Source organism: Microcaecilia unicolor, chromosome 1 (assembly GCF_901765095.1).
Source record: "Microcaecilia unicolor chromosome 1, aMicUni1.1, whole genome shotgun sequence".
Classification (NCBI taxonomy): domain Eukaryota; kingdom Metazoa; phylum Chordata; class Amphibia; order Gymnophiona; family Siphonopidae; genus Microcaecilia; species Microcaecilia unicolor.
Genome location: NC_044031.1, coordinates 671,912,554 through 671,926,235, shown reverse-complemented (window position 1 = coordinate 671,926,235; position 13,682 = coordinate 671,912,554). Strand labels below are relative to the sequence as shown.

At 39.0% G+C, this 13,682-nt stretch overlaps 1 protein-coding gene across 1 annotated transcript in view; it reads right to left on the bottom strand.

The window, feature by feature from the left end:
* The window catches only part of SCAPER (S-phase cyclin A associated protein in the ER), a 960,370-nt gene that overhangs the window by 45,916 nt on the left and 900,772 nt on the right, over positions 1–13,682 (bottom strand). Inside the window, 2 exon segments of the mRNA XM_030187331.1 lie at positions 2,701–2,752; positions 7,393–7,584. Of these exon segments, the coding sequence (XP_030043191.1) occupies positions 2,701–2,752; positions 7,393–7,584 (244 nt within the window).

Below are 13,682 nucleotides of genomic sequence, written 5' to 3'. Positions count from 1 at the left end.
AGATGGGCCCCCAGGACACTATTGCTCCCAAGGTAGAGGAATTGGGTAGGGTGGGGGGAGGAGGTAGGCTGCATATTTCTCAAAGCTGACATATTACAATTAATTAATTCAGAAAAAAAGAGCTTTTCTTCTACCTTTGTTCTCTGAGCATTACTTTGGTCCTAGTGTCTCTCTTCTGCTTTTCTCTGTTTTTCTTCAGGGTCTCTGATCCTTTTGACTCTTTTTCTCTGGATGTCCAGCATTTATTTTTTCTGTGTGTCCCTATCCATCCTGTCTAGTGTCTCCCCTCTGTATTCCTGTCCCTATTCTACCCCCAATGTTCAGTATCTTTTTTTTTGTGTCCCATCCATCATAACCATCTGTGTCCCTATCCCTCTCCTTGTATCCAATATTGCCATTTGCGTCCCTATCCTTGTGTTTCCTCCAGGGCAAGCATCTCTTCAGTGTCCCTGACCCTCCCTATGTCCAGCTTCTCTCTTCCCTTCATCCTGCACCCCCCACCCTCCATGGTTTGGTGTCTCTCTCTTCCTCCCTGTTTGGTCCAGCATCTGTCCCCCTCTCTTCCCTGGTTCAGTCTCTTTCTCCCTCACAGTCCAGTATTAGCCCCCTCTTCCCCCTCCCCTTTGTTCCAGGTCTCTCTCTCCCTCTACTGCTCTCCAGCTCACCATATCTCGCCTCTCTTCTCCTTCCCCTTTGCTCCAGGTCTCTCTTTTCCCTCTATTTTGCCCCTCAAGTCAGCATCTCTTCCTCTCTGCCAACACTGGCCAGTTCAGCATCTCTCCATCCCTACCCCTCCCCTGGCCTGGGTCTGGCATCACTCCAGCTCCCCAACTCCGGCCCTTCACACTAAGCAGGGAGAGCACTGAAACCCGCCTCTCAGACTGGCGGGGCCTTCCTGTGTGCATCCCACCCACAGGAAGTTGTATCAGCGAGGTGGGAAGTGCAGAAGAGTGGGCTGTGGCATCTCTTAACAAGAGCAGCTTTGTCTGAATCTATGGCGCCCCCTCTTTTAAATAATAAGGGGAGAGAGTGGGACACAGGCAATGCTACATAGATTAAAGACCTCATGATCCACAGCGCTGCCGTTATTCCATGCAATTCTGAAGGAGATGGCTGGCAGGCGGGGCTGTTCTTGCATGATTTGTGGCAACAGTCCCAAACACTGTACTCCTACAGTAGTCAGGCTGCAAGGTGTAGGAAGGGTTAGGTTAAAGGGTCATGGATTTGATATACTGCCTTTCTGTGGTTCAACCAAAGCGGTTTACATATATTATATGCAGGTACCTTCTCTGTCCCTAGCAGGCTCACTATCTGATTTTTTTTCATACCTGGGGCAATGGAGTGTTACGTGACTTGCTCAGGGTCACACGGAACAACAGTAGGAATCGACCCTGAATTCCCAAGTTTTCAGTCCACTGCACTAACCATTAGGCTACGCCACTATTATTGTTGCTGGGAGATGTCGAGGCCTTAAGCAAGCTCAGCAGCACCTAGGAATACTTTGGCTGGAAACTTCAGAAGATGGAGGTGAAGATTCTGTGACATGGGGACAATTTCATGGTATAAGCCTGTATTGTAAGACTTGTCCCTCATGCATAGAAAGCTGATGTTGATGTAGAAATGGTGGAGGATAGAGAAGAGGATAGGGCAGGCCACATTGCAATGAGGAAGTATGGAGAGAAGTTCTGCAAGGCGCCTTGTTAACATGGCTGGTATCAGGTACAAGAAGATGTTGAAGCAGGGCACAGTGGTCTTAAACTGATGTAGTTTGGTAATCTTAACTTGAATACATGTTGAATTGTATTTTCTACACACAGAATCTCTTCATAAAGTTGACTAACAAATTCTGATAAATACATAAACAAATAAATAATGTACAAAGGTGTAAAGATGTATGTATGTATATATGGATGTATGTGTTCTCAGCCTCTCAGTATCTAATTTTACTGGGAATGACCATAAGCATTCTTGAGGATGGAGTTGGGGTGGGGTTGTAACTTATGTACATATGTTTATAACATATGCACATATGTGCGTAAAGGTGGTCTGGACATATCAAAGTGTGTAAATGTGTAGACTACTTCCTAGTAGATAATTTTATAATGGTTATTATGTGCATACTTTCTCTTTGTAAAACAGACATAACTTATGTACATATCTGTCACATAGGTTAGGCAGCCAGTTAAAGGGATAATTTTGTAACCGTATGTGCTAGTAAGAGGAATGTGCATACTTTTCCCTGTGGAAACGTTCTCAGATTTTTAAGGCAAAAAATATGTGTAAACCTCCACTTTGAAAATTATTCCAGGAAAATTATAAGCTTACATTTACACCTGCTATTTGGATTGTACTCTTAATATTTCTAGAGCATTTCAAAAGCATGTGCATAAGTGCAAACCCTTCCCCAACCCACTCTTGGAACACTTCTTCAAATAGCAGACACATTTGTGTGCATACTGGCTGCATATGTATAAGTTTACACACATACGGGGGACGGGGAATTTGAAATAGGTCATTTTTTTGCACGTAAAGCATATGTTTTCTGTGTTATGCATTTCTAATCTGCTCTGCTCCCATTTTAGGACCACCCAAATAACTAAAATGTATTCTCATATGTACCCAAAAACAAAATTCTGAGTACAATCCACAGACTAACAGAATACCATTAGTATTATACTTCTCATTAAATAGATAACGTACCTCGCTGCTGGGAAGACTTGTTATCTGTTTTAACTGAATTTTGGGAAAAATCCTAAAAAAAAAAAAAGAAAAGCAATCTATAAATAGTTATTCTTAGAATGAGAAAAAATATAAGAACATAATATCCAATCATGACAAGTATGACTGCAATTTAAGGGGCCTTTTACCAAACCTCAGTAAAATTTGCAGTTACTGCAGGATTTTACTGTGGGGTAGTTGCAAATTCAGCACAGCATCTATTAGGGGCATTCCCATTTTTTTAAAATTGCAGTTCATGCATTAATATTCTGATTAAGGTGCAGTACCTGCTTCCGATTAACACAGAAGCACGTAGCACTTCTTACTGAGGAGGTAGTAAGTGATGCCGCATTAACTCTGCATTAGGTAGTTGATGCATGGTAAATGCAGCACGTTAACTGCCAAACGCCTTCCATGCCCACTCTCTGCTCATCCTCCGCCCTGGCACAAAAAGAACTTAACACCTGGTTCATTACGCGCTAACTTAAAAATACAGCAAACCCCCTTAACGCAACTCTGCATTAGCAGTTAACACAACCCATAAAAGTCACCTGAAACAAAAATAGAGCATCTGAAATGAATAACTTCATTCCAATGGCTTTACTACTAACAGACTGCAAATATTTCTACACATATGAAAATGATAATGGACATATTATAAGAGGTTTATAAACCATGACAGGAGTGGAACACGCAAGCACAAATTGCCGGGCAAAATGGTAGAGGACTATTATAAAGAACAAGACGTATGCGTATGCCTTGTAGCGCTATAGAAGTGATTAGTAGTAGTAGTACATACCAGCTTCTATGACAGCTTCAGACGTTATGACCAGTCATATCACAGCAGCAAGCAGGTACCTGGAGTAGCCTAGTGGTCGGTGCAGTGCACCATAGAGAAGGGAACCCAGGTCCATATCCCACTCTAACTGATATACTTGTGGTGAAAAGTGTAAGCTGTCCAAAAACCCATCAAAAATTTACTGTATGCACACATAGGTGACACTTGCAGATGTAACGGCTATTGTAGTGGTGTACAGTTGGGTACGGTAGGTTTTTGGCAGGCTCACCATACAATAAAAGGAGGTAACAGCGAGATGTGTACCTGGGACTTTTATGTGAAAGCCCACTGCAGTACCCCCTAGAGTGCTCCTGCTGGGATGTCTGTGGTGCCAGTCTACTAAGAATGCGGGCCCCCCAGATGTCCAAATGGCTTGTTTTTGTGCATTTTTTCCTTGAAAGTTTTTTTTTCGAAAATGGTCACGAAAGCAAAATGTACTTAGCATAAAACGTTTAAAAACATCTAGGAAATCACCATTTTGAAACAAAAGATAGACGGTTTTCAGGTTAGAAAATGGCCATGTTCACCACTTGATATTTGGACGTTTTCAGCAAACATCCAAAAGTTGGATTGATATGTCATATCAAAAGTGCTCCTCCACATGGGATATATCACCAACTGCAGACCAAAAAGAAACAGTGATAGGGGTCATCCCTGCTAGTACCCTGTCTCAGATAGAACATTTATGTGTATGCACTATTAATTTTTATATAAGTTTTCTCGGTTGGCACAGAGACCAGCTGGCCACTGTTTTTTTATATCTTTTTTTAAAAGTATTTCAATAAAGAACTCAAACCATACAAATAGCAAAATAGGAAAGGCAAAAAGCTTAACAATGGTACAATTACAAAACAACTCAAACCCTTCTGTCTATGTCCAGCTGGCCACTGTTGAAAGCCCTTCCCAATTTTCCCAAGTACCCCAAATAAAAAATCCCAGTGTACCATGCCAAATACTGTTCCAACATCAATAGCTAGAAGCAAATATGATATTTCCCCTGTTTGGCCACTCACACCAAGTATAAGACCCTTTTTATATTATTGAAAGTCTGATGTCTAGTACAAATCTGGCTTGGTCCGGGTATATTATGGCAGGCAGCGGTGATGCCAATTCATCTGCATTATTTTTGATAACATTTTTATGTCAACATTGATTAGGGATATTTGTTGTTACGAACCATAAGTGCTATCTGGACCAAGTTTAAAGAGCCTGGGTCCGCCTGCCTGAAGTGCACTGCACCCACTAAAACTGCTCAAGGGACCTGCATACTGCTGTCAGGGAGCTGGGTATGACATTTGAGGCTGGCAAAAAATATTTTAAAAGTTTTTTTAGGGGGGGGGGGGGGTTAGTGACCACTGGGGGAGTAAGGGGAGGTCATCCCCGATTCCCTCCAGTGGTCATCTGGTCAGTTCAGGCACCTTTTTGAGGCTTGGTCATAAGAAAAAATGGAACAAGTCGCCCAAGTGCTCGTCAGGGACGCTCTTCTTTTTTCCATTATCGGTCGAGGACGCCCATGTGTTAGGCATGCCCCAGTCCCGCCTTCGCTATGCTTCCGACACGCCCCGTGAACTTTGGTCATCCCCGCGATGGAAAGCAGTTGAGGACGCCCAAAATCTGCTTTCGATTATGCCGATTTGGTCGACCCTGGGAGAAGGACATCCATCTCCCGATTTGGGTCGAAAGATGGGCACCCTTCTCTTTCGAAAATAAGCCTGTATATTTCCTAGTTTTTAGCCATGCTTGGATATATTTCTTTGTTTTGTATAGAAAACAGGAATTCAATAGAAGTGAGCTTCTATACGTAGGAATGAACCAGAAATGCAACAATTTATTTTCTTAAAAATAGCTATCATTTTAACTATTCACATAAACAAAGATTTTTCCTTCCTTGATTTAAATATTATTGTTTTAAACATCAGATTTTCATTTTAAGAATAATTTGATTAAAAAGTTACAAATGAAGGTGCCCTAAAACACAACTCTAGTCTTCAAATGTTTCTAGTCAGTTACTTAACTGGAAAATATTTATATATTTCTAATATTCTATTACAATATGCTAAATAACTTTAGATACAGGAATTAAAGATTATGCCCAGTGATCTACTAGTACAGGGCTTTGTAAGATTAAATATCTTATTTCTCTGTGATATTCCATATTCTGTCACCAGTAGACTCATTTTTTCTTTTTTCAAATCCTGACATCAATTTGATATACAGGTATTCCATTTCTTTTGAAATTGTGGAAGAATCTAAGAATATCATTTCGGTCTCATGAGAATTCTTTAGCTTTCTCTCTCACACCAAGACCATTAATGCATAGTCAGTGATGACTTGCAAACACAGAATAAAGATCAAAAATACAATGTAACAAAAGAAATACTGACTCCCTATAACAATCAGATAACTGGATAATGTCATAAAACTATATTTGTTGTATATATGAAAAGGTTATTATGCAGACCATATTTCAATCTACAAATCTACAATTAATGAGGCTGATATTCAAAGTGATCTCTTCTGCCCGTTTAAATCACTTGTCCGGGGCTAACCAGGCATATTCAGTGGCACTTAACTGGATAGTGCCGCTGAATATATCAGTTAGCACCAAAACTGTCTTTACTGTGGGCAGGGTCTGGAGGCAGAGTCGGCACTCATTCGATAAGTGAATAAATAGGACTGCATAAAACACAGTTCTATTTTTACCTGGCTTATGTTGAATATCTGGAAATACTGTCGGCGGCAGCCAAAAAAACACTGACTGAATATTGACCCCATTGTTGCCAATACGAGGGTCCTTTTACTAAGGTGTGCTGAAAAATGGCATGTTTTGGGCGTGCACAGAATTATTTTTAAGCGCACCTACAAAAAAATGCCCTTTTTGCCAAAAATGGACATGCGGCAAAATTAAAATTGCTGCGCGTCCATTTTGGGTCTGAGACCTTACTGCAAGCCATTGACCTAGTGGTAAGGTCTCACGCGGTAACTGGGTGGTAATGGTCTATGCGTGTCAAATTCCACTTGACGCGCGTAGCAGCCGCGAGTCAGAAAATAAAAATATTTTTCAGATGCGCACCAAAATTGAAATTACCAGAAGGGCCACGCAGTAACTGCGCGGTAACTCCAATTTGGCGCGGCTTAGTAAAAGGGCCCCACAGTGACAAAATAGCAAGATCTAAACACATGCAAAATCTTTTCCTCAAGTGTGATTCCTACTCCAGCCCCAGTGCAGCAATTCAGATCCTGTGCACATGATTTCATCCTCTGACTTTAATGAGCTCTCTGTCACAGCAATGACACATCTGTATGGTCAGAGCCTAAACATTCACTAAATTTACCACAGCTATGAAGCATTTTTCAAACACAATAGAAAAGCAGAATTTGACATTTAAGCAAGACTTTGCATCTTTCTATTCTATCATTTATTGGAATTCCAGGAAAGTAATGCCTCAGAATGTTTGCATAGCTTTACTAAAACCTCAGACCTTTGTTTATACTTCAGTTACATATACAAAAATTATATTGGTCTATACACAACCTGCACATAACCGCAAATTGTATTGATATATGATAAAATGTTACCTATCTGAGGAACAGCAGCATATAGTCTAAATTTCACCATCACAGACACAACTGCTGAAAGAAGGCTGTAACCCCAGTTTGGTTTACATCCCCTAATCGTACCTGCTTTAAAGAAACAGTCCCAGGTTTTGAAAGGCTTCTTAAGTTTACCTGTTTTCTCTGAACTGATTTCAAAGCTACAAAGAGAGGGACTGGAGGCAAATCTTCCCAACTAAACCTAGCCTTCCTCATGTCTGCTGAGCACAATAATCTTGTACCTGAATAAAGGTGGCGAGCAGCACGCAGCTCATCTCCTGCTCCAGAATAACCTTGTTCTGAAGATTATTGTAACAGGCAGCAATCAGAGTTGGGAAGAGCACTTTGATCAGACGAGAATCGCTGAAATACTGGAAAGGAAGCTGGCAGAGTTTCTGCAGCACAGTGGGGTGCCTGCCAGACTGTACGATAACCTGAAAATATGGAACAAAGTCTCACATTAGAACTGTTTTTGCACATCATAGACAATCGTTTCTTTCACGTCAGTGCCTGAAAGAGTGCAACTGTATTTCAAGTCACAAGTGGCATTTTATAGTTACTTCAGGCATATACCAAATAATTTTAATCATTTTAAGTATTCTAGGCAAATAGTGACTGCAATTCACTCATACTGAAAGATATTCTTATATTCCGCAACAGCCTTGTAGTTCAGTGCGGATCACATAGATCAAAGAGTTCAGGCAGACCTGAAGAATCAGTAATTAGTTCTAAAAATTAAAATTCAGAAAACCTTACAATGTAACAGTTGACATACTAAATTCTCACAAATATATAATATTATCCTAAACAGATGAGATATTTATTAAAAATGTATTTTAGCTGCTTCCTAAAGACCAAATAATCTGAAATAATTTGAATCTTAGCAGGAAGAGAATTCTACACTTGAGCTGCTAAATATTGAAAACTAGGAAATTGAAAAAGTAGAGGGTTCCTCAAGAAGAGTTCCTTAAGGAGACCATGACAAAAGAACAATAAAATCCATACGCATTTTAAAAACAAGAGCATAAACTAAACTATATAGTTTAAAATAAAATCGAGTTTCAACCAGAAGTCAATGCAACTTGATCAACGAAGGTGAGGCCCTATCAAACTACTGTACTGAAAATATAAGGTTGGAAATGTAGATTTCCACATATATTCACCTTTGAGGTGTCCTTTGGTGAATACAATAATGAGTGACTGGAACAATCTGAGGGCATTTTCTTTAAATATAAATTTTTATAAAATTATTGATTGTATATGTTAAAGGAGTACTGGTTTTAATATTGCATTAATTAAGTGCCCGCCTTTTTGTGAAGGCTATATATGAATAGACTGGTGTGATATAGAACTATTTTATCTGTAGGAAAATATAAGGCGAGCAACTTATAAGTACTAAAAATGACAAAAATGTTATCACTTTAATTATACTCCACGTAAATATTTAAAATATGCTCCTTAATTATTAACTAAAACTTGCTTCTTCTGTTGTTAAGTACCTGTCAGGTAATACTCTTCTTCACAATATGGCTTCCTTCCAGTGTATTTCTATAGAGAAAAGTGCCTGCTCCTGCATAAAACGTTTTGCATAATATCTACTTTGTCAAAGACAGAGCACAATAATATGGAGGTAATTTTAGAAGGCCATTCTTGCATGTATGTGACACGGTATGAATGACCTCCTACAAAATACCAACTGGCATAAAAATAAGCGCCATGACAAGATGCAAGAACTTTGGCAGTGAACGTATTTGAGTAGAGCAGGGGCCTAGCACATAGATGTGTATATTATGAAAAATCAATCTGCTTGCATACTTGTGTAAAGTAAGCACCTTTATTTACACCAGCTCTCAAGCAGATGTATGTGGTCGAGCCTACAATCAAGGTGCGTTCTCTGATGTCTCTTATTAAACTACCCTCCACATGTCCATTTCCTAGTCAAATTAAGCATGCACAAGTCTTATAATTCACAATGCTATTGCAAAGTGAGAGAGAAGTGTTATCTTTTGTTCATGTAGCATGTGTACGTCATACAATCCTAGTTTTGGCACAATCCTAGTTTTGGCATCGATTGATAAGAAATGTCTCTGCTGATCCAATGATGTTTCTTCATGAAAACTGGTAGATTTTTAAATGAAGCCTGTATTTGCATAAACTGCATTTCACTTTCTTGGCTCTTTAGAGAAAAGTGAGGAAAACAAATGCAACTTAGATGAATTATTTTCTTTTGGATTTAGAGTTCTGCAGCAGAACTACACAAAAATATTTGGCCAATAGGATACTTTTGATATTTTTATTGAACAATTTCAAATAAAAACATCTAGGATCAGTCCCCCCCATATATGGATATAGCATACTATCCATTAATTCAAGAAGTGAAAATATCCACTTGTTGCTAAACTACTGGTGAGAAAACAAACATTTGCATTAATATAATAAAACTGCACAGAAAATTATCACTGTAAAAAATCATTAAAAGATGGTATGCTAGGGAGTGTTCACTATGACTTCAAGCCAGAAAGTGACCATTAATTGTTCAGCAATGACCTTTGGTGCAAGACAACATTACAGATCAGCTTTAATTTCTCTTGTGGCTACTACAGAGAATGAAATGAAACTAAAAGGAAAAATAGGAATCAAGCGTTTCCACAAAGCAGGCTGAGTTTGCAGTTACAAGCATCTGAAAAGCAATGACATCAGCCAACGAACACCCAAATACATTATCTGCTTCAAGGAACTTTCCCTAAGACAATCATAATATGAAAGAGCTGCTGGACACAAAGTTAGATTTTTTTTTTTACATAAGAAGGTGCTTCTCTAAAATTAGCAGCATGCTGAAAGATCAGATCACAACTGTACATTGTAGTTGGAAAAACAGGATTTTACAGGTACACACCCAGACAAGACTGCATTCAAATTAAAACCAGAAGGCAAGAATGAAGCAGTTGTAACTACAGGGACATAAATTACAGGGATTTAACTACATTTCAAAGAACTTTTAAGAATAAGTTAAGAACACACTCTGATGATAATGCATTTTGGTTTAAGAACAAGATCAACATAGTAATACTTTGCATATTTTAGTTCAATAGCCACAAAGACTTGGGAAGCTCATCAGAAAAAGTAGATAGATAATTCTTAGTGCTCCAAAATCCATGAAGATTCTTAGAAAACAAACATGTGGCACTACAGAGTAATACAGAGATACACTACTTTAATTTTGGCATTTGTGGGGAAAAGGTTCTGTCATTTTATTATCATGGCAATATGCACTTCACTATTACCATCATACTGTTGGTACCAAGCGTAGCCGAATGGAGACATGAGTCTCTTTAGTTAAATCTGCTTTAAATAAGGCAAGTTTGAGATTGTCTGGTAATTGAGAGGAAGCTAAAAAGCTCTACAGATCGTCAGCTAGCTATTCTGCAATAAGCTAAGGATTTCTCGTGGGATTCTGGTTCAGGTTCATTTTATTCTTGATATCCTGCCAAAACAGCTAATGCGGTTTACAATAATGTATTTAAACTATATTTAAAATGCACAGGTTCATCACAGCCAGAAACTTTTCATGCAGTTAATCTGGTCAGGATTGCTATTGTTGTCAGATGCAGCAATAAACACGCCTAAATATAAAAGAAGGTTCAGAGAAGCTGAGAAGTTTGCCTGTTCTTTGTGATTGTACGCAGTATCATAACCATTCACATCATCTTAACATATAAATTTATAAGTAATAATTAGTGCATACATGTATTCATAATGATATTATATACACACTAGATGTAGGAACACATGCTCTGCTGCTTAATGCTGTCATGCCACTCTACATAAACAATTAATGGATGGCTCAGTGAGGTTTTCACTCTTGCAACTTCTGGGGCATTTCTGCAACCAGTACAAGGACTAGCTTCAATTTAATCAGTATCACAAAAGTAACTACACTCACTGGAAAAAAAAAAACTGGGCCACACAAGAAAGCCAATGCTTTTAAACATTCCAACATTTATTGGAGAAATAGAAATGTCGTCAATAAAAGTAGTAATGCCTTTGAGCACTGGAGTGCCTGTGTGGTCCGATTTTTGCCACTGAGTACAGTTACTTTTTGTTAGGGGTGTGGAGAAGGGAAATGTAAAATTTTTTTTACTTCATTTGATTTTGTTCTGTTTTAGCATATGCTAAACAAAGCAGTGTATGCTATTTCTTGTTCGCACATGATAAATAGCACATTCTAAATGAAATAACGTATACTACATATACAAGGGAACATGGTCTAGGCATGTTTTGAGCAGGACTAGGGAGGGCTCAAAATATGGACGTCCAAGTCCAATCACATAAGGGGAAGGGACATCCATGTCTAAAAAGATGAACATTGTTATTTAGACCTGGTTCTTGTCATGTCCAGGTTACAGAAATGTACTCTGATTGAGCAGCTGTCCACTTGAGGCACAACACCTCATTAATCTCTCAGTGGTTGTGTCTCCCTCCCTCTCCTCTGAATGTGAAACTGGCAAGGGATACTAGGCTCTATGACAGCTTCAGAAACTATAGACATTTTTAACAGAGCAGCACGCAGGTCTGAGGAGCAGCCTAACGGTTGGTGTGGTGAACTGAAAACCAAGGGACCCAGGTTCAAATCTGACTTCAGCTCCTTTTTTTTTATTTTTTAATAACTGTGAGCCTTCCACGGACAGAAACATTCTTACTGTACCTGAATATATAATACACCTGCAAGCCTGAAGTGGTGTACATTCAGTTAGAGTTGGTATTTTTATTTTCCTGGAAGGCTCAAACAACTGAAGTAGGATTTGAATGTGGATCCCCTGAGTCATCATTAGGCCACCCCTCTGTTTGTGTGGCCATTTTATAAGCTGGACATTCCTACGCTGCTACACATATGTCCATGTTTCTTGTTTTCCTCCGTTCATAATTTGGACATTTCATTTTGGACACTTCTAGCACATGAACATCCATTTCACATGTATTTTAGAAGAGGTTGTATCCTGATCTACAATACATGTGAGATGGGCTTTCAATTTGTGATGCTCCGACTTAGACATCCACATTCTGAATTGGACATCCTTTCTAAAATGCCACTTTCTGTGAATACTTACCTACCATTGATGCTAATGAAAGTGTCAAATCTATATGATATACATGTTTTATCACTGGAGTGTTTGGAAAACAAACACCCCCAGATTCTATATAGCGTGACCGAAATTGTGCGTGCAAAACCGATCATATTCTGGATTTGTGTGTGCAATTTAACAAGCCAATTGGCAACAATAATTGCCACTTCACAAGCAATTATTGATACTGATTGGTATTAATTAGAATTTATGCGTGCAACTTGTTAGGTGCATTCTGTAAAGTGGTGCACATAAATTCTAATGTACGCTACCAAAAAGGGGGCATGGGCCACGGGTGTGGATGGTGGACTATGGGCATTCCGAAAATCTATGTGCGCAGTTATAGAATACACCTGCTCTGGCGCCTAACTTAGGCACCGGTATTTACACCTAGTTTTACTTAGCATAAATGGATGCGCCTAGAGCTAGGCACAAGCATGGCCATTAGGCATAGTCTATAAACTGCTCCTAAATCTAGGTGCAGTTTATAGAATACGCCTAGGTGGAAATATTTTCAGCATCAATTTTTCAGGTGCCATATACAGAATCTAGTGTGCAGCGCTGCGAACGCTTTGTAGCGCTATAAAAATGCTAAATAGTAGTAGTAGTCTACAATGTATAATCTGACTTTGGTTACAGTAAACTTTGTCATAAGGTTTATGGTAATCAAAATAGCGACTTGATTGCTGATTGTGTTTTCTCTCGACAAGCAGGATTATCAGCATATAAGGGAGTGACGTCAATACATGTCATTGGGAAGAATAGTTCTTCCAGAGCTCAGAACTCAGTGTAAAGTTCTGAGCATATAAAGCGCCTCCCACATGCAGCCATCTTTTGAGCTCCTTAGGTTTGTTTCCTCTGCTCTGCCAAACGAACACAAAAATAAAGCTCTCTCAATATTTGAGAGATTTCTATCTCTACCCTTTATAATGTTGTTTTCTATTGTCTTTTTCTTAAAAATAAAAATGATTGAATTTCTTTTATTTCAAAATTTTCAAATCTGCCTGCTATACAGCCAAAAGAAACAGAACTTGATATCCATTCCAAGTATCTTATCTGCCTGGACTCCAAACATGATTAAGCAGAATGCAAACAGTGTTCTTTAATGTCAAAACTCCCCACATATGCAGAACTGCCTCAATTTCCTATGCAGCAACTATGAAGTTGAAAAGAGGCTTCCTTAAGTCTGGAAAAAAGATAAGAGGGAATCCTCTGCACAGAGGTCATCTGACTGCACATTTGGAGGAAAACATCTTCAATGGAGCTGCCTTCTATCTCCCATTGGTGCAGTATTTTGAGTCTAGCAACCAAGAAACAACCACTAATAAAACTAGAGTGTAGCTCCTTGGAGGTTTCCAGGCCAAAAGTGAAGCCAACTTCTGAACACTTGCACTGACTGAAGTGTCATC